At 34.2% G+C, this 20,979-nt stretch overlaps 1 protein-coding gene across 7 annotated transcripts in view; it reads left to right on the top strand.

The window, feature by feature from the left end:
• The window catches only part of LOC132907243 (axin), a 30,585-nt gene extending 12,383 nt beyond the window's left edge, over positions 1-18,202 (top strand). The window contains exons 1-8 of one of the 7 annotated variants that reach the window (XM_060960144.1): positions 2,707-3,671; positions 12,383-12,538; positions 12,729-13,533; positions 13,885-14,049; positions 14,452-15,131; positions 15,247-15,557; positions 15,699-15,997; positions 16,094-18,202. In XM_060960144.1, the coding sequence (XP_060816127.1) occupies positions 12,451-12,538; positions 12,729-13,533; positions 13,885-14,049; positions 14,452-15,131; positions 15,247-15,557; positions 15,699-15,997; positions 16,094-16,220 (2,475 nt within the window). In that variant the 5' untranslated portion in view covers positions 2,707-3,671; positions 12,383-12,450 and the 3' untranslated portion in view covers positions 16,221-18,202. Of the gene's footprint in view, positions 1-2,706; positions 3,672-11,017; positions 11,189-12,382; positions 12,539-12,728; positions 13,534-13,884; positions 14,050-14,451; positions 15,132-15,246; positions 15,558-15,698; positions 15,998-16,093 lie in introns of those variants that run through there. The other 6 variants (XM_060960143.1, XM_060960145.1, XM_060960142.1 and 3 more) reach the window with 6 other exon arrangements.
• Positions 18,203-20,979: the final 2,777 nt, after the last annotated feature.

Below are 20,979 nucleotides of genomic sequence, written 5' to 3'. Positions count from 1 at the left end.
GCGGCATGCTCGAGCGAATCGAATTGCGCTCTCGGCACGGTTCTATCCCTCGGGCTTGTACAACGATCCCGTTAACGAACGACGCCATTAAGGGCGCATTAACATATAATTTTCCGCGAGAAATTATAGGCGACTCGGCTGAGTTGGCTCGCACGGTGTTTATTATACACATCCAAGAGCAACAGAGTGCCCTGGCTGTGCACTGTCGATCGAAAGCACCCAGGACTGTGTGGCAAGGTGAGAGAGAAGAGAGATTTTAACTGGCGCGATGTGTTGGTGCATTCATGCGAATCCATATTGAGAGGCCAGAAACATGCATACATGTGTGTGGGATCGCGTGCGGCGGCGAGATCAAACGGAGATTCTCCTTCTCTTATACCCTCTCATCGTAATTCTCCCTCTTCTTCCCCCACCGCTACGCGCCGTCCTCTCTATCATTTTGTCTCTCTCTCTCTTTCTCTCTGTATCTTCCCCTCTCTCTCTCTTTCTCTTTAACGTACGTTCGTTTCTTCTCTCTCGTTTGTTCCGCCACGCCGTATCGCTGCGTCTCACTCGCTTCGCCTTGTGCAAGTGGTACCGATGCGTTACTATATAGTTCCTCACTTTTGCTCGCAAATGGTCTTTTCGTAACCCGTCTCTCTCTTTCGCCGGCTCGGTAGACCGTTTCTCGCCGCTTTCCTTCTGTTTCTATTTTTTCTTTCCTCCTTTTTGCTTTTTTCTTTCCTCTTCTTCCCTCGCCTTGCCGATTCTTCGTCCTTTTTTCGGTTATCGTCGATGATTTTATTTCCATTAAACCGTTCGGATCGTCGGCAAACTGAAATTCGCGATTGTTTCTAATTTAAATAAATTAGAGTACCGTACAAAGTCGAATTTCACGGGAAGATAAGAAAGTCGTGAAAGACGTTTTTATCGATGGGACCCAGCTTAATTATGATTATGACTTCGGCGTTCTGTTTTATTCGAATTATTAAATGGGAATGAAAAGGTAAAATATAAGGGGGTTAAGAATGTTAAGGTTTTATCAATGATGTTAGAGAAGATTCCATTACGCGAAGAGGAAATAGAAAAATAGTTGTCGTTATGTATTGAACGTGGAACGTCACGACGAATCTGTGGTTAAAGCGGCTGGATAAGATAAATCAGTGCGTCGGCTTGTAATTTACCTGGAGGGAAGTAGTCGTTTGGCAACGACTTCAATCGAATTTCATTGAACACGAAGTTAAAGAGATCGTCTGGGTTAGACAACGGTTGACGATAAACGATTTTACTTATGCTTCTCCAACATGGTCTTTACGTGTTTAACTGAACATTTAATTTATTCAATTCTCCAACAAATATTTACGAATCATAAAATACTTCTTATATTCATGTATTGATGTATCTTATTTATATTTTTAATTCAATTAGTCTGCTTTTACAATCATACAATCGATACAAAGATTTTTATTACCTTAACGTTCAACTAATTATATGATCATGGCATCGAATCGATAGTAATAAAACTCGATAACGATAGATGGCGTCCATTTATCGATTTGTATTTTTAATATGGCGCTAATTTTGTTAATGAAACGATTATTACAATAAAGATATAACAGATTTACGATATCAAAGAGTAATTCTGTTTTTATTTAAGATTGTTTAAAGGTGCAATTTGTTGCATTATATTTATTACAACAATACAACATAGCCGGACATATGAATAATACCATCTTCTTACGTGTATAAACTTTCAAAATTACTTCTATTGACGACAAGAATCACAAGTATTAAGAGACAAATGTCATATTCATACATGACCAAATACTCGAAACATTTTATTTTATAACAAACTTACAAATTCACCATCAAATTTTAACGTAGTTGCTAATATCGTGCTAGTAATGGTACTTCAACAATAACACCAACTTCTGCGACTCCAAAGAACAACCTTATTTCGCTCGGGCCTTTTTTACCGATAGAAACCTAACAATTTAGATATGGTTTGGCCTCATCATTACAGCTAACCACTTGTTTAAATTTATGAAAATTCTCGCGTTTCCGTGCGAGTTTTAAAGTATGGATAGGTATATATAACTCAGAATTTGCCCTTATACCTGGACCCTACCACTTTTTTGTCCTACGTCCACCATGGTCGGGCCGGCTAGGGGGACAAGGAGAAGGGAAAGACTTTGTAAGAGAAAGAGAAAGAGGGCGGTAGGCAGTTGTGGCCGTAAGGGAGGTGTGGCAGAGCAAGAAGAAAAGAAGACGAAGAAGAACGATATAAGAGCGAGAAGGAAAGACAAGGGAGAGAGATATGTAATGCTCGCTCTCCCTTGGCTCTACGGTCACTGTGTAGTTTCAGTCTTACCGTGTACGTTGTATGGGGCACAGGTCTTCCTCGGCATCCTTTGTCGTATTCACATTCAACCGAGCCGTTCCTTCAGCCCCTGTTTTTGTGCTCGTTTCACTGATTCGGTACGAACGAAAAGATTTCACGGAATAAAATTTTGAGTCGGCAATCGAAGAGTACACATCTATACAATCGCTCGAACTTTTCATCGATCTATAATCTAACTTTGCGTACTTAACCGTTTGTTTTGCTACCATTTCTCGAAGCTGTAAAACTTTATAAAATCTCAATAGAGTTCTTAATTCTGTGCAAGCTTAATTCTGAAAGCAGTTTATCGTAATGGATTATAAAAATATCGTATCCAAGGAGGATTATGGGAGTAATATATACATCTGCGAAAAATGCGTTGTTCGCTTCAAATAAAGGTTTATTCGTTTAATGGGTCGTATACGTTGAAGAAAAATCGAAACAGTTAGTAATGTCAACGATGTTAACACAGACACGATTTACGAGTCTGCTTCAAAACATAAACTCGATATTTTGCGAGAGCCATGCGTGGCACGTTTTATGGGTTTCATTCAGATGAAAATGTTTTGGAAACACAGGCACGATTCTTACGAACGATTCATCCAACAGAAGCTTTGTGATTTTTCACCGACCATACGCGGCTCAGTCTTCAATTTCTTATCGATGTTTGCGAATAGTGTTCAGTTCTGTGATTTACGTTACGTGTGATAAAACTTAATCGACTTTCATAGAAATAAAGCAGATTTGGCTTAGTTCTTAGTTACACGGCAATGGCATATTGTTTTCATGTATCGTTTTACTTACGCGGTAAAATATGCAAGCATAAACAAAGCGAAGATAAGTGCGGAAACACATTAAAGCGAACTATCAAAAACACGAATGCTTCGAGATTCGAATGTTTTTGTCTGGACGATTCCGCTCTTAAGACTTCCTGTGCACAGTGTAATCATTTGAAAACTAGTTCCTGTCCGATTGCTCCAAGCGGGTGTGTGAAACTGACTTTTCCCCGTCATCCTGTCAGATGTCGTTCGCGATAAAAACGAACTTTCGAATCCGAAATTGTGCGTGACAAATTTCAGTGTGATTTTTCCATGGGCACTTTGTTAAGATATTGGATGCAACGTACAATTATGGACAGTTTCATTTTGGCACAGGTGATGTTTACGTGTAACACGTGAACTGTTCGAGTGACACAAACAAGTGGTTGTTTCGGATGCATATTAATTAAAATGTATAAGATACATTTTACAGAAAGTGAATACGAAAAGAATTCGTTGAAGAAAATATATCGACATGTCGTTCCGAAAACAAGGTATTATTATTTAAAATAGCTTTATAATGTTGGCAATAAAATGGCGCCAAGCGACCCGCTATAAACGCGCGCACTCCATTTGTACTTTGTTTACTAAAATCCAGTTACTCAACTGATTTTATTATACTATATTTTATTATACCATTCAGAGACAAAAATATACACCTAAATAAAAAAAGCTACATTTTTAATTTTTCATATTAAATTTACTCTAAAATTTAATACTGGCTTATTTTCTAAATATGCAACCGCAAGTTTTCCCTTTCTCACAATGTATTCCTATTAAATATTAGTTTCGTGAGTATTTGTGTAATCTTAACTATTAAAAAGACATTGATATAACCATTTTCATTGTTCTACGTCAAAACAGGAAATCACTTCTAAATTTTAAATAACTTACAATTTCATGCACAATCCAATTAATACAAAGAATTCCTCATTCAAAGCGGAAAATTTTAAGGTTAGGAAAAGGATGTTTCGTTTTGTCTTCAATTAAAACTAAAAAATTTACCGTCTCGAAATAATCTGTCTGGTCGGAATAATCTAAAGCACATACTTAATTGTGAGGAGAGGGAGAGGGGAGGTGAATGAAGGTCAATCGGAATTGAGAAGAGAAAGGCGGGGCGACGAGGAATCTTGACACGTCAGTGAACATTCTCCTAAGTCGATGGTCGAGGGTCGGCGGTCGACGGTCGCAGCGGTCGTGACGGTCGACGACCGACGGTCGGTGTAGCTGCCGGCCGAGCGGTCCCTTAGAAGTTTCTTTGAAAGATTCGCAGCTCGCGAGGCATAATACCACTACATAAAGTCATCTGGCGATAACGGTGACACGCCTTTGACCGTTTCCGCTCGGTCTTTCACCAACAAATCCTTGTCGGTACTTCAAAAGACTTTAGAAGCCGTGTTTATGGCCTGATCGGGATCATTTCCGTTTCAACATTGATAACATTGCTTTCATTATTTAATTGATAATCCATAATCGTATACATACTCGATACTAAGATATACAATGCCTAACACTTCTGGAAAGTCATATATACATTGGACAGTATCATATGTCCTACGGTCTGCTCTTGAAACGTTGACTGATTGGGATCATTTCCGTCCCAATATTGATAACAGTACTTTCATTATTTAATTGTCAATCCATAATTGGATTAGATACTCAGTACTAAAATATACAGTGCCTAACACTTCTGAGAAGTTATATACACGTTGGACATTATAGTGTGTCGTACCTACGGTCTGCTCTTGAAACGTTGCATGATTTAAGGTTAGAGTGCATGAATGATTTTTTTTTTCTAATCTTAGTCTTAAAGGGAGTCAATGTGCGTCGGTATGAGATTGGAATCGAAATTAATGCACTTTTCCGAGTTATTGTCGAGACATACCTCTAGATTCTGTTGATAAAGAAATCTCGCTTCTTTACTGGATGTTGATTACTGAGCAACCCTGACGTACCGATCCTATTGACATTCGATTTCCACGTGTCGGGGGCATGAATTTCATAGATTGATAGATGGGAAAGCTTACTTGGAAATGAAATTATATACTCGTATTGAACTTATCTTTATTTTACACGAATTTTTATTTCTACTCGTTTTATGAAAGTCTCGTGGTAATTTGAGTCATTTAAATAGCGAAAGTGGTTTAGTTTAAAGAAAGGAAAGCAAAATGTCACCTGCGAAAAAACTTGCAAATAAGCATAAAACTCGCGAATCTTTTTGCGTGTTTCCTGAACATGATTGATTCTTAATCTTGTTCGAGACACGTTACATGATTTCTGAAACGCGTTAGTACTTCTAACGGACGTTTTATTTAGTCGTAATGACGAGCTCCCAAATTAATTTCTGGTTTCCCTTAGCTCGTGAAGGCAAAAAGCTAACGAATCAACGTGAGGGTCTAGAGTGGCAACGTAGGCACTCCGCTCAACGAACTCTGCTTCACTTGTTATCTATAACAAAAATTTTACTAATGATTTTTGAAAGTAAAAATTACAAGTTACATTTCACGTTCCTTTGTCTTTTTTTACTTTTGGTCACAATTCTTCGGTATTAAGTGCTGTCCGTAGAACTAACTGAATTTTTATTATCAATTGTAATTAGTGTTATAGATATTAGAAATTAAAAATAAAAATTTTTTAATTACACAATGCTTTGGTCAACTTAATTTAATAAATTAATCTTTTAGTAATTTTGCCAATATAAGCATTAATTATATTACATTTTAATTTTAATTGTACACATTTTGTACTCACGTCTAACGTCTAATATAAAATAGTGTGATGGAAAGAAAGAAAAAGTAGAACATAATTCGTAGAGCATCAGATTTCGTACATTTTCTCACAGTAGAGTAAAATATATAAACCTTTCCCCGGTACGTTTTCAATTCATTCTATTTTTCGAACTCTGTCTTTTCCGAAATGTTTTCATAAAATTTCATCGGAATAGAGGGGGAGAAATCTGTTCGCTACCGTGTTAACGAAAGTTTTGTAACTGCTACATGGAAAGAACGAAGGTCGACCGGAGGAAGGGCGAACGAAAATGTCGAGAAAGATAAAAAATTCGAATTATACTCTGTAAAGCCATGTGGAAATTTAAATGGTGGTCGTAAGAAAAGCATAGAGTCGTCTGAGACAGAGTTCCTCGGTTGAGCGCGTAAAAGAGATTTTTACCCGAGGTCGAAGCACATAGCTAGAGAAACCCGAAGGTGGAAGAAGGAGGAAGAAGGTGACGCATGAGGAGGATGACTGGGTGGGTTGGTAGAAAACTTACAGGTACTGAGAAGGAACGAGAGAGAGCCTGAAAGGGTTAGCTGAATGGGCGCCGTGTGTGCTTTTCTCGTTTGAGGAGCTTCGGATTGCCCAGTGCCGTACTCAGATTTCTTTGCGCTTCTGCTTTTCCAACCAATCATTTCAATTTGCCGGTATCTTATTAAACCCTGCTAATATCTTTCAAAAGCTCTGCCCTTTTTAAACGCGGCAGATCTTTTTTCTCAAGAGATGATCGAATGCATGAAATACTACATCTCTAGTATTGCGTTGGTACCAACGTTACCGACGGAGCGACGAAAAGTCGCGGAAGGCACTGCAAGGTACCAAGGAGGACCAGAGAAAATTCGTGGAATTTCGGTGCACGAACCTTGCAACGAAATCAAAGGTGACGGAACGGGAGGCAAGAAAAAGAAACGTGGCTGAGGAGGAAAATGAAACAAAGAAAGAAGAGAAACGAGGAAAGAAGAGACGAGAAATGTCGCTCATCGTCTCTTCTCCCTTTCTCCTTCTCCCTTCGTTCTTTCCTTCCTGCTGTACTCTGTTTTTCGGATAATTCCAAGTAGCGAGCCGCGCGATTGCCGACATAGCAATCTAAGATGTGAAAAAGAAGAGAAGAGAAGGGCAGAGAAGAGAGGCGGATAAAAAGAAAGAGACGATGAAGAAACGGTGGAGAGGCAGAAAGAAACCGAGAGTGAGTAAGTAAGTAAAGTAAGAGGGTAAAATAAAAGAGGAATCGGAGAGTCCTTTGGACGCGTATAGGGGGGAAGGGTCAAATAAGGTGGACCGCTGTCGGAGTCGAAGCGGGAGGCCGCTCAAAGTGGACAGAAAGAACGAAAGAGAAGACAAAAGAGAAAAGAAAACGGAAGAGTGAACGAGCAAACGTGCACCGGACAAGGATGAAGAGGTTAGGAAGAAAGAAAGAGGCACGAACGGGACGGCCGCAGGTAAAGGCAGAGGGAAGACGAGGAAAGCGATGAAGGAGAGAAAAAGGCAAAAAGGGAGACGGAAGACACAGACCTCGCCGGCTGGTGGCTGGCGGCTGGCGGCACCGCTTGATGTACGTCGGGTCCGTAATTACAGGTTTTCGGAACGCCTCGCTCGGCGAGCCACGCTCTTTGAGAGCTAGGGCCCTTCCCTCGCCTCGTCATCTAACCGGTGACTTCGAAATACTTGTCATTTCTTCGATCTCTTTTTCGCCGCGAGAAATAAATATTACCGCCTTTAGAAAATATTAACGCATTCCAAAGAATATTATAGGATACTATTTATTTCTTTTTTATTTTTGATTCGCCTTTACGATTCATATTTAATATTATGTTCAATGATCCAATGAGAATTTTGCAATGCTTTTTTTAATTGCGTTAAGTATAACAAGTTGACATTTGACATAATTTTAAAGCATAAAATTTAAGCGTAAAGATGATGAGGTATAATGATTGGTTAGTTTACCTGCAGTAGAAGAAGGATAATTTTAACCACCCGGTATATAAAAGTTGGATAAAAGTTTGAAGCGTATACACGCCACGGTAAACTGCGTAAAAAGACTGTGCAATGCAATGTATTCGAATTCGATATGCGCGTGTTTAATTTTGATCACCGATAGCTTGAAAAATTGATAATTAATAGTAATATGAAAACTCGCTGGACTTTATTTATCATTATATTTTGTAGATTCAACTACAATTTTTTGTAAACAGAATCAACTGTTATTTGCAGTTGCAATTTATACGATATGTCTTGATAATATAACGTAATATCAGTATTAATAACAGAATAGTTACTGTAAAATAACATATATATTGTTTTACAACATGCAACTAACATAATAAATAAATTTTATTTTATTCAGAGAAATGATACTCACAATTTATATGAAAGTTGCGTAAAAGAAGAAGTATGAAGCGTGTGGAATGAGATCATTGAAATACCGTTGCAAAAATCACGGTATTGTGGGTTTCAATATTTCAGCATTCTCAAGAAAACCGAGAAATATTTTCGGACGAATAAGATGCAATGCGAGTGGGAAACAGGATTTAAATTCCATACGGTTGATACATCTTTGTACGCTCGAGAAAATTTCAATATCTTCGGAATACTTCTTTCTATAGATTCATAGCGTTTTGTTCGTCGATATCAAACCGTTTGGTATGCAGGGTAACACCGATCCTAGCATTTACCGACCAAGCGAAAAGGGTATATAGCGTGTCATTCGGAGATGAATCTTGTTCCTATCGTGTCCAGATGGCTTTTGTACATTCTCCGGGTCGACGACTTTCACCTATAGAGAATTCGATTTAACTATACATATACAATAAACATGCAAATTTTAATTAAACATATTTATATAATAAATGTGTTCCAAACAATTATGCTATTTTCAAAAAATAAGAATTATCTTAAAGTAAATTTTTATTAAAAAGTTGTACTTTCAAAAAAAAGTATAAACAAAAAATATACATATTTTATAATTATGTGTAAGTACTTTGGATATTTCAGTTGTACAATTAAAACAATGATATGTAATTAAACATTAGTATGATTTTGATGAATAAAAGATAATGAAAGAGGAGAAAAGTGAATACTTCAAGTGCTAAAATCCTCATATCTATTCAAACATTGAAACAATAGTCTCGATACTCGAAAGGTATTGAAAAGCCGAAGGGAGAAAGATTTAGCCTCTATTTGAAATTAAAGTTCAGCGAACCTTTTCACCGCGCCTAAAAATCTTCGACGTTATAGGCAACAGCCCTAATAGTTCTTCATGCACGCGACGCATTTCTTTCGACATATAATTATATCTCACGGTGCTGCGCTTCGAATAATTATAACGACGGACATCATTAAGCAAGTAGAAAATGAAGAAGATATTAGGGAAGTATATATAAGGCATAGGCTGGAATGATTATTCTCACACTTTGGTCATTATTAAAATTGAAGATTTTAATGAAGTATCCTACATTGAATGGTGAATCACCCTTGAATTTATATTTCAAATGTTCGTGTAGTGATTAACGAAGAAGTACTTCTCTTTAAAAGATCGGAAAAGTTCCAAGTTCACCTTACTAGAATTCGTCATATTGACAATGATGGTCTCACTTTAAATTTATCATTTTTAAAGTTATACGATTATATCTTTAACGAGAAAATTAAGTTTTCAAGGGCTTTTCTATGTTTTTACTTTGATTATAAAACAAAATTATTCTTTCTTTTTTTTAACAATTTAATTCACTTTTATTTTATTATAACTGTTTTATTATAATTTTATAAATATGTTACCAAGTAGAAGATATGTAAAAGACATCGTTAATTATTGAAGTTAAAAATTACTAGTTTCGTAGAAATCTGATTTGTCGATAATTGTATGTGTACATAAGTATTAGCCCTAAATCGATATTCTTTTGTAAATACGGTCACACGTGATTTTGAAGAGATCTAAGGAGATCTAATAGAAATTTTAATTAAAAAATCAGTCAATCAGTATTTTTAGTGGCTGTTTATTATCTTTTTAATATTCGTAGTATTTTGAAAGTAAAAAATTGTTTTATTGTGTATAAAGTATATTTTAAATATCTAAATAGAATTAAAAGCAATTTACTTCATAGTTTTATTAAAAATTGAAATGATTTATATCACATCAACTTAGTACTATCTATCTACTAGTCACATCTACTACTATAAAATAGAAAAACAAAAGGTCGTTAATAAAGTAACGGTTTTTCAGTCGACCCTGTGGTTGCTGTTACAGGTGGTTGAAAGAAATATCCTCTTTCTTTTTTGTGCAGTGTTGAGTTAACTTATTGTGTTTTATGACATTGCTTTTATTTATTTGATAATGCAATTTTTTTGTAACATTTTTGGGCTGTTATTATAAATTAATTTAATAAGGTGCTGGATTTTTCTAGTATAAACTAATATAAACACTAAATTAGTTTTCAATAAATATCATATAAAAATCAACAGTACCTATAATTTATATTATGATTTTTTATTTCTTTTATATTTAAAAAATATTAATTATTAATTACATAATTGGAAATGTTCTATAGAACAATAATAAGATAAATATACATTACAATATACTATCTTTAGTTATTTTAATTTCAATTTCTCTTTATTTTTCTTCTATTTTTTTAATTTTTGTAAAGCCAACGTATGATATTTAAATGTACAGTGTGACTTTATAAATAAGCAAATATTTTTCACAAACTTTTATGATCTAATATAAGAGGCAATATAATGTATAATATAATATAAGAAATAACATACTACTTAGAAAGCATAAAGATTTGATATATTATTTCTGCATATAATAATTAATCATAGTTACTTGTTGAAGAAAGTAATAGCTCAAAAATGTATACATTTATATCTGCTTAAAAGAATATAAGTTTTCCAGTTAGGACTAGTATAATTTCCTAATATCGGTATTACCTATCTAGTAGAATTACTTATATTGTTGTACAGAATAGAAATATCAGAACCGTGCGGTTTCCAATCTGACAAGATCAGACATTGTATCCCTACTCCACCCTTCCTGACTGCGGCGTCAGTCCTGGTCAGGACGCAGCCTTAGCTCAGTTTGCCTAGAGACGCGTCAACAGTGGTATCGCATGTTCATTCTGTTCTATAACAAAAGAAGTTAGAAGGCACTTGTGTCTAGGTCAATATAATTCCACAGATCATAATAGATTTTATAAGGCTATAGGGATTCCAAGGTCACTTCCAAAAAAGTGTGAGCAAAATGGTATGTACATTTCTTTTCATCCCTTAACACAGGTAAATGTGCACTGAAGTGAGATGATTCATTATGACAGCTTTTCATTTCATATTTTCCCATTCACCCAGGTAGAGATGAAGTTCCTATCGTTGTGCGTAGAGTTTTTCTATATCATAGATTTATTTACGTGCACTATGTGTATTCCTATATTATATATTTCATATTTTTCATTAGCTAAATGTATAATGTATTGGAAGTTGGAATTGCTATTTTTATAAATGTCATAAAGTTTTATATATAAATGTTTAAAAGAGATAATTTTATGTACTATTTATTATACCATTGTAGTTATTAGCTTAAATTTTTGAAATCATCAGTTTTAATAATTAGAATTATTGTTAGTAATATCTTTCTTGTTCTATATAAATCCAAGCATAATATAAATGTGGTTGTAATGGGAGACTTATGAAATCATATTTCTATAGCTCATCGTAACAAAAGCCAGAACCTTAGGAATATAATAGTCTTTTCTTTGTATAGGATACCTTATTCTATAGAGCTATTAATATCTATCCACCCTGTCAAAATAAAATTCTGCTCTGATGTGAGTTTTATTTTGGAAAGTGAGTTGGATTTGGGGTTGACTATAGTGTTCAATGGATTGCGTTATAATTTTTGTCGATCAATACCACACAAATGTTCTGCGCGGACCAATAGGGATATATAGAGAGGTATCTCTCAATGCGCAGACTGCCAGGAGCTACCCTACGGTTTTTCTGTCAGGCTCCGCCCTTAGAGTTCTTCGGGATAGGAAAACCATCCTTAGGTGCTTAATTGGTATATGACTCACCACAGGGCTCGATCGATCCATCCAGCATCCCTAGCTTGGGGCTTTTGTACAAGTATTCTGAATCCAGAATATACTTTCCTCAATGTATATTACTATATATCCAAATGTACAATATTTTATGTAAACTAAAATCTGATATAGCAGACAAAATAGAGAAATTTATACTAATTATACTAATATAAAATAGTTATATTGAAACACTTGTTGAATCAATAATTTCTAAATAACTTCTTTCTTATGAGATACAAATATATTTGAAAATGTTAGTTTTATAAAACATTTTTATAAACATGTTTACATGTTAACAAACATATATATCTAAAATTATTATTTGTTGAGAAAAATATAAAAGATTATTATTTTTGTTCTAGGTTTGGTTTAACCATGTCTACTAAGAGGCGTCGTGGGCCTAAATTAAATATAGAGCGTAAAATAATACATGAAGGCCATAATAGATAGGATGAGTGGATCTCGACAGAACGAAGCACGTTGCTTCAATGAAAACTCTCCACGGCCACCAGTGCCTGGTAAGATATTATGCATATTATTTAAAAGGTATATGTCAACTGTTAAATTTGAAGTTTCATATTGTATCATTAAAACAAGTAGAAATTACCAAAAATTAATACAAATATTTTATATTGTTTTATAGTACCTGACATTTCAAAAATATTATGTGATATTTTATAAGTTATTAACTTTTTATGTACATTTTAGGAGAGGAAACAGGAAACTACATCAGCAGGGTCCGTCCACAGAGTCCAACTCTGACCCCTAGGCGTTCTTCTCTTACAACACCAACAGCTGCAGGTTGCGATGCTTCGGCACCTTTGGGATTTGAACCGGAAGGTTGCTGCAGTACGACAACTATGGAAAGTGATTCGCCACCTGCTTGCTTGCGGTGGGCCAGGAACCTGCATTCTTTGCTGCAGGATCCAGTGGGCTTGGAATTGTTCAGAAAATATTTGGATCAAGAAGGCAGACCTCATGCAAATCCTCTTAATTTCTGGTTCGCCTGTGAGGGCCTCAAGGAACAAGATGATCCTGAAAGGATAAATCAATTGGTTAAACTTATCTACAGAAAGTTCTTCCTCAAGTCGCAGTTAGCTATACCTGAAGATGTACGAAAGGAGGCTAATCGTCGGGTTAAAGAAGGGCGGGTGGACGAAAAAGTATTTGATGCTGTACAGTTGGAAGTTGAACGTCTCATTAATGAGACTACATATCCAAACTTTCTTCGATCCGATATGTATCTTCAATACGTTCAATCCTGCCAAAACCCGGATTCTGGTGGATGTCCTAGTTCAGGATCCAGTCGAGAGATGTCTGTTTCTTGTGGGCCAAGTTTATTGCCCACTGTCCACGAAGACAGTGAATTTGTTAGTTCCATACATAGCTCACATTCAGCTAGTGAAACGCCTGGGGAATTGAGGGGTGAGCTGAGATTGACCAAAGATATGCTTATGGCTACTCAACAAACTAGGGCGATGGATCTTCGGCCGAAGCCAGAAGCGTATGCTGGGTAATTTATATAATATGATTAAAATTTGTTTATTTAGAACATTTATTAATTAATAGTATGCTTAAAGTTAGATTTGCATTAAACGCTTTATTTAGCTGTTTTCTTTTCTTGAGCTTGTTTGTGTGGATTTCTGTGATGTCTTGTAGTGTATAATATTTTATATACACAGCATTTCTGAAGTATAAAAAGTAACTAAAAATATCACATATTATAAAAAAGCATAGTGTACTATATGAACATTATAATTCTTTTCTTATTTATGTATTAAAATTTGTGATATTTTTGCTAAAACAATTTTCAATCTGTTGTTTGTTTTTTTATTTTGGTTTGATGTTTGCGTGGCGCTCATAGCGTTTATTTACAACATGGGACTAGTCCATATCATATGCTCGCACTCAGACTGCACGCTCAATATTCCTCATACAACCCAGTATCCAGACAGGATTCAGAACTTCAAAGCTTGAGCAGTGATGCACGAACTGAATCAGACAATATGTCTCTCACCGATTCATCAGTGTACGTTTTTTTTGTTTTATCTAATATATGTATATAAAACCTAAATCTTTATTTATTATAATAATTATAATTTTTCGTGTAAATAAATTCCGTAAATATTTCAAGATTTCAACAAATAATACTCGATCCTACTTAATGATTTTTTGTGTTCGATTCATATCTTGTTTTATTCTATATTACATTGATTTATATGAATTTTTGTTATTTTATTTTAAAATGATGATTCAATGCATTGATATTAAGTTTTACAATATTTTTATGCAGTACATGAATAAAAATAACATTGCTTGAATTGTTACCTTTTCTCCTTAGAATGGAAACGAATATGAAAATATACTTATACCTTATCACTTTTTAATAATTATCAAAGTTTGTTATTACTTCAACATTTTTCCTTTGCAGTGATGGAGCGTCAATGAGTAAACAACGAAGTAAAAAGCAGTATATAAGACAATCTAGAGCTATTAAAGATTCAGCTAGTTTAAATCGTGATCCGCTGGCTCATCATACTATCATCCCTCGTACACAGCGAGTACCACGTGATTTAATGCGTCCTCTGAAACCGGAAAAATTTGCTCAAGTGCTTATTGAAAAGTTGGAGAACGTTAAACGCGAACGAGAATCTCAGGAAAAATTTGATAGGCATTTGCAGGAGAGCGATACTATTAATAAGGATGCATCACTGGAGATGTCAAGTGGAGCACCGAAAGCACTAGCTGATGCATTGAGAGAAAAGTTAATGATAGAAGAGGATAATGATCAAGCGATTTTGGACCAACACGTCTCACGAGTTTGGTCGGATCTAACGCCTTCTCGATCTCCTGGACTCTCATCCCCAAGACTGCATTCGCCTGAAAGAAGACGTTCTACGCACAATTATCCACGGCCGTACAAACAGAGAAAAGAAAAGGACGTGTTCTCTACGTTTTCAGCAGATAGTGGTAATATTCACGATTTTCAAGAAGGCAGCGATCTTGTCGGAGCTGGCTCCATGAGTTCACTAGGATCTCACTTGCCTAAATCTAAATCCGTGCCATCAGATTACGCCGATTCCCTCCATAAACAAGACCTATATCTTCAAGGTATATTTTAGAATGGATATAAAAATACCGTTAATAATATACTAATTCAAAATATACAAATTTATGTATATATATTTGTTATACAATATTATATTACTACTACATATTTTTATAGGTCATGATCAAAGATTCCGAAGGTCAGACATGACTAGAAGATCAGCCACAAAGAAGTCTATGACGGAATTAACTGACAGTGGTGTTAGTGTTGTAAGTGACGCGCCACCATCTACAATTAGCAAAGATATTCGTCTTTTATCGTGGCTTAAAGAAACTGACAAGAAAGCGGATATCAAACATAGCCGCCATGGGAAGAAGTATGGTTCTCGCAGTGGCTCTTTGGAAAGGACAAACAGGGAAACATGGGGCGTTCCTGCACAGCCTTTTGTTGCAGATCCAGGAATGCCACCTTTACCACAACCTCATACAGTAAATACTTTCATCTAATTCTATGTTACTTGCTTTTGATGATTACTTACATATAAATCAATATATAATACAACAATATCTTAAATATTTTAAATTAATAGTGTTTATCGAAACTCTAGACGTGTATTCTGTTTTATACAGGCAACCCAGTTAGAAGAAGCAAGAAGAAGATTAATAGAGGAAGATAGAGCACGCTCGAGTTGTAAACAACGTCATTCTAATATTTCTAAACAATCGTCGTACGAGCCTACAATGCAAAGTCAATCTTATGTCCAATCAAACCAGTCAACGTTAAAGAAGACGAAGCAAGATATTGGAGATTTTACCACCGTTGTGTTCAGTTTCTGTGACGAACAGTTTCCTTATAGGACTAAAATTCCTGGTCATAATGTCACTTTAAAACAATTTAAAGAATACCTTCCTAAGAAAGGCAGCTATCGGTAAGTAAATTAACACTATTTATAAAATTTCTGATATATTTTACATCTTTGAGCATGATGTATATATCTTCCTTTCTTTTTTTTTTTTTCTTTTAGATATTTCTTTAAAACCGAGTGTGAGGACTTGGATACGAAGGTTATTCAAGAAGAAATAACTGACGATTCTGAAGTCCTACCGTTATGGGAGGGTAAAGTTATGGCGCAAGTCAAGGCGCTCGAGTGATAGACTGAAACAAGGATTATTCTGAATAAAAGAACGTGCTAACTTCGAACAAGTGCCGCAACTAATTTTATTTAAGAGGACCAGCATTCTATAAGAAAAAAACCACAATAAGGCGATATTCGGTGTTAGTTTATTGGAGTTGCTAAAGCGGTTTCTTCCGCTTAAGTTAACCGAGCAAGTGCTTTTAATCGATAAAACAAAAAACCTGTTAAACCAGCAAAACCGTTATATGTTTATTAAGTAAAAGAAAAAAAAAAGAAAAACAAAACGTCTTTAGATAAATATACATAAATTTTATTGAACATTTATCCTTAATTATAGTATTTCTTACAGGATTTGCATTTTTTTCGGTACTTTATTTTTAATTTTAACAAAAATCATTTCTCTAATGTTCAGCAATATTTTATATATACTTGTTTCTTTCTTCCCGTTGTGTACTTGACAACGGAAGCTATACACATGATGTCGTCCGATTGTAAATAATTTCGGTTCGTCCGATGTAAGATTTTGATAAAAAGGCGTTTCCTTTTATAGAAAAGGTTTTGCTGAAAATAATCAAAAAGAAATCAACTAAAAGAAAAAGTAAGTGATTGCAGTTTGACCACGTCTAATGAAATTGGACGAATTGCAATAAAAAAAATACGATTACATGAAATTTTCACGAAGGCAACATTCTCATTTCAAGTAACACAGGTTTCAGAGAAACGGATTACTCTATCGTGATTGCAATTTGGTTATCTCCAATCGTTTTGGACAAGCTGCAGTAACACCAGAAACACCCTGTATATTGATTGAATAATTTCTTCCTCTTAAAGACTTCCCATAGTTTTCCGAACGACTGTACAAAGGCCCGCGTAGTTTCGCCTTAGTAAGGTCTGTATAGACCCTAGATTTACATAGGAAAGAACATTATTACAAATTAGTTTTTAAGGAGATATATTACGTGCATTATAAATACACACGCTCTGTTTAATATACGTAATATATCGCGCATTCGAAGATACCGCGAAAAAAAATATTAAAGATACAGATCATGTTTTGTCGTACCACCATTATCACCCATTTGACATTGTAAAATAAGCTCCTGCATAAACGTAACACGCATACTGGAAAATAGACGCGCAACACGCAATTGGCATCGGGGAAACAAAATACTTTGGTGGAAAAGGATTAATTAGTATCTAGACCGTAACGATGTTTTATCAGGTGCGAAAAATTGTGCCTTTTTAGTGCAGTAAGGACGAAGTAAGCCTAAGGAAAAAAAAGGTTAAGAGATACTTATTAAATTGGAGACCAGCGGGTCTAATATCGAGAGGATAAATTTGATACATCGAGCGTTTTGTATATATTTTTTTTCAAACTTCATCGTAGTCTTTGCAAGCTTAATCATTAGTAATCGTTATAACGCTAAAGAATATTATCAGCATCGTTACTTTCTGAACGTTTGCTTTTCAACATCGAACGTACATATTTCGTCGATAAATACGTATTTACTTTACGTATTAATCACTCTTACTTTTTTGTTTTTGTTTCTCTCTATCTGCCTTTCTGTTAGAAAATTCTGTTAGAAAAAGAATTAGAACAAATACAAAAAAAAAAAAAGAAAAAACCAGAGAGAGAAAAAATAAAAAAATCGAACGTGTGATTGAATCTTCTCGAATGGCCTTCGCATACTGGTTCGATTTCTTAATAGTCGTAGGCGCTCGCTTCCTAAAACAACTGATTTTAAAATTTTTGACAAAACGAAGACGCAAAGAAAAAAAGAACAAAAATGTAGTATCTACTTTGAAAATAAAAATCGATGACGCCGAGACTGGAGGCGATGCACCGTGGCTGATAACAATTTATTGTATGTAATTGATTATCTTTAATTAATACTACGAATGATAAAGTGTTCCTGTACCTAATTAATTAATAATGATTATTATTGTATATCAAAAGTATTGAGAATAATAATGCCATTTTCACTGGATTATATGAGATCTATCGCATTCTATTATTTTAGAGATTTCCTTTATCTGTATCAGGGAATTTTGTATCAAGTTATGAAATTTAATTACAGATAGTAAGTAAGGTATTACAGGGGTTTCATGTATCTGTTTAAAGAAAAGAAAAGAACAAAAGCATAGATTATATGAAAAGTAATAATTGACCAGATCTTATCCCCTTATTTTGCCTTTTTTGTTATATTATTTCTAGCAATATGTAATCCATTTGTGGTCACAGGTTGGCTGATATTTTTAATCCATTTCTCTACATTTTTTATATATTTTTAATTCAATTATTCAAACGTGTAAATATTTCTTTATTTTCACAAAGAAAATAAGAAAGATGGATTAAATCAATGGATTAGTTTAGCATTTCTTTAGTATATATTTATGAACTTTTACCTTATTTATATTTAGAATTCAATTTTTTAATCAATAAGTATTATTTATTTTTAAGGCAAAGATCACGGTACACGATGTTAAAAAACCTTTAATCCAAAATAAAACCACCTATTTTTTTAAGCAGGGTTAAGTGCTTTACTGATTTTAATAATATCGAGCGTCAGTCAACTGAGAGTATGCTTTACATAAAAAGGCAGAAAGTGTCTTTGACCGACAACGGAATCAAAATCTTTATTTTTAAATTTAAGTTGAGATGTCTATTTTTAAATTCAATGAAACTATTTTTTGACCACTGACGGATAAATCGTGGTGTATGTTGAGCAACAGTCTACTTCCGAGTCTTAGTATTCATCGCTCAGCTATTATAACGTGTTACACGTCGGTTGTATCACGATGGAAATTGTATCATGAATACAAACAGCGTTATATGGAAGTATGTACTTATACCTTTATAATATTATTTAAACTTTCTTCCATTGTTTTATTTATTTTATATATTCAATTCTCAACACTTTTTTCACATTTTTTGAACTGTTACAATCAAAAATGTTAACAATTTCTCCATCATCTTTCTTATGTATATTTTTTGCTTTTAAATAATATACAATTGAAATTTAATAATGAGAATCTGTTATTTACAATTTTTTATATTTTTTTTCACATAAAAATGTCCGAACAAAAGTGTTTTTTCTTTCTTTACTTATTCATACTTTTTACTCGAACGAATGCAAGTATTATCTCTTTATCTATTGGCTGAGAAGCTTTGCACACAATATTAACTTCCCTTTAATCCCTACTCTGGTATTCTATGGAAATAGTAACATAACTTGTAGCAGCTTCAAGCTCTTTCCATCTTTCTTCAAATTTTATGTAAATATGTAAATAGGATTGTAGATTTGTAGGACACGTAACCTTGCCGGTTTCAGACCTCTATGTCAGGCGCTTACTTAACTGGATTTATCAGTGTTATAAAATAATGATAATAACGCATATTTGCGTCTTCGAAAGTGACAGTTATTATGTAACGCTTTCATCACGTGTGTATATTCGTGTTTTTTTAATTAAGCAAATCATTTTACGAACATCTAGCAAATGATAGAAAAAAATATACATTTTTTGAGACACTTGATAAATTATTCTGCACAATTCGTCGTACATTTTCTACGCTTAGTAAAAATTTTTATCTTCGACTTGAGAAATGAAATAACCTTCAAATAAATCTTTTTTTAAAAATAATTATTCATTGAAAAGCAATTCGTTTTTTAATGATTTTTCACGCGAGATTTAAATTATATTTTTATAATATTCCATGGACAAACGTAATTATCGGTGGGTAGCTACATCATAAATCTGAAGAATGACGAGAAACGAGGCGCGTCATGTAGAATGATTTTTCGAAACTGTGTAAGCCTTGAATTAACACAAAACATACTTTTGTCTATATCACATTTATCTATCGTAATTTTTATGCAAAGAAATTTTACATACTTGGAGATCGTTGAAGAAGATAGTTGAAAATTGACGAAGAAGATGTGTTGCGTTATCGACCTCAAATTTTCAAAATATTTTTTCTAGATAACATTCCTGGCGTTGAGTAACCGATTGTTTAGAAAGTGCTAATAACGCCATAAAGAATAGAACAGAAAAATAATCCTCTTTCATAAAAGTCTTCGCACGTGATTACTCACGATACACGATCTACCTTCGAACCAACGGTCGGAATAATAAAAGATAAAACACGTATTGTCTGGCGCTTTCTGGAGGATTATTCTCCAAGAAAGATAAAACAATATGACACATTTCGAAATTAATATCGATTAAAAGATTTTGGTACTTTAGATAATAAGAAAAGTAAAAGAAGAAACAATTTACTAAAAGATTTTTAAGGCGAATTATGAATGTTATTCGAACATCTGGATTACCCGAGCTAATTCAGATATTTACGTAAATTCATATTTTTACGAATATGATTGAAAAGACAGAACCTAGATAGAAAATTATTTTATTAAATATCGAATATTACAGAGAATACTACACGTTGAATATTTTATATATTTCTCCATATTACACGTATTCTGTAAATTTTTATATCTTCGAATTTATCGTAAATACATAGAAATCCACTGTTCGGTATAATTTATAAATATTAATGCTAAGCAGAAGTTAGAACTTTTGAATGAAAATTCAATACTTTCCTCTTCGATCTTTGTTCTTGTTTGCCGATTATACTTACAAGGGATCATTTCCACATTTTTTATCAATCTACGTACCGATAATTCCACGTTCGTTTACTATATACGTCCATAATTTATAATCTAGTCAGTCTATGTTTATTCTCTCTGCCGCGTACCCCAAGTAAAAGTCACTTG

Source organism: Bombus pascuorum, chromosome 5, assembly GCF_905332965.1.
Source record: "Bombus pascuorum chromosome 5, iyBomPasc1.1, whole genome shotgun sequence".
Lineage (NCBI taxonomy): Eukaryota > Metazoa > Arthropoda > Insecta > Hymenoptera > Apidae > Bombus > Bombus pascuorum.
Note: the sequence above shows the minus strand (reverse complement) of the source record. Positions and strands in the feature narration are given on the sequence as shown.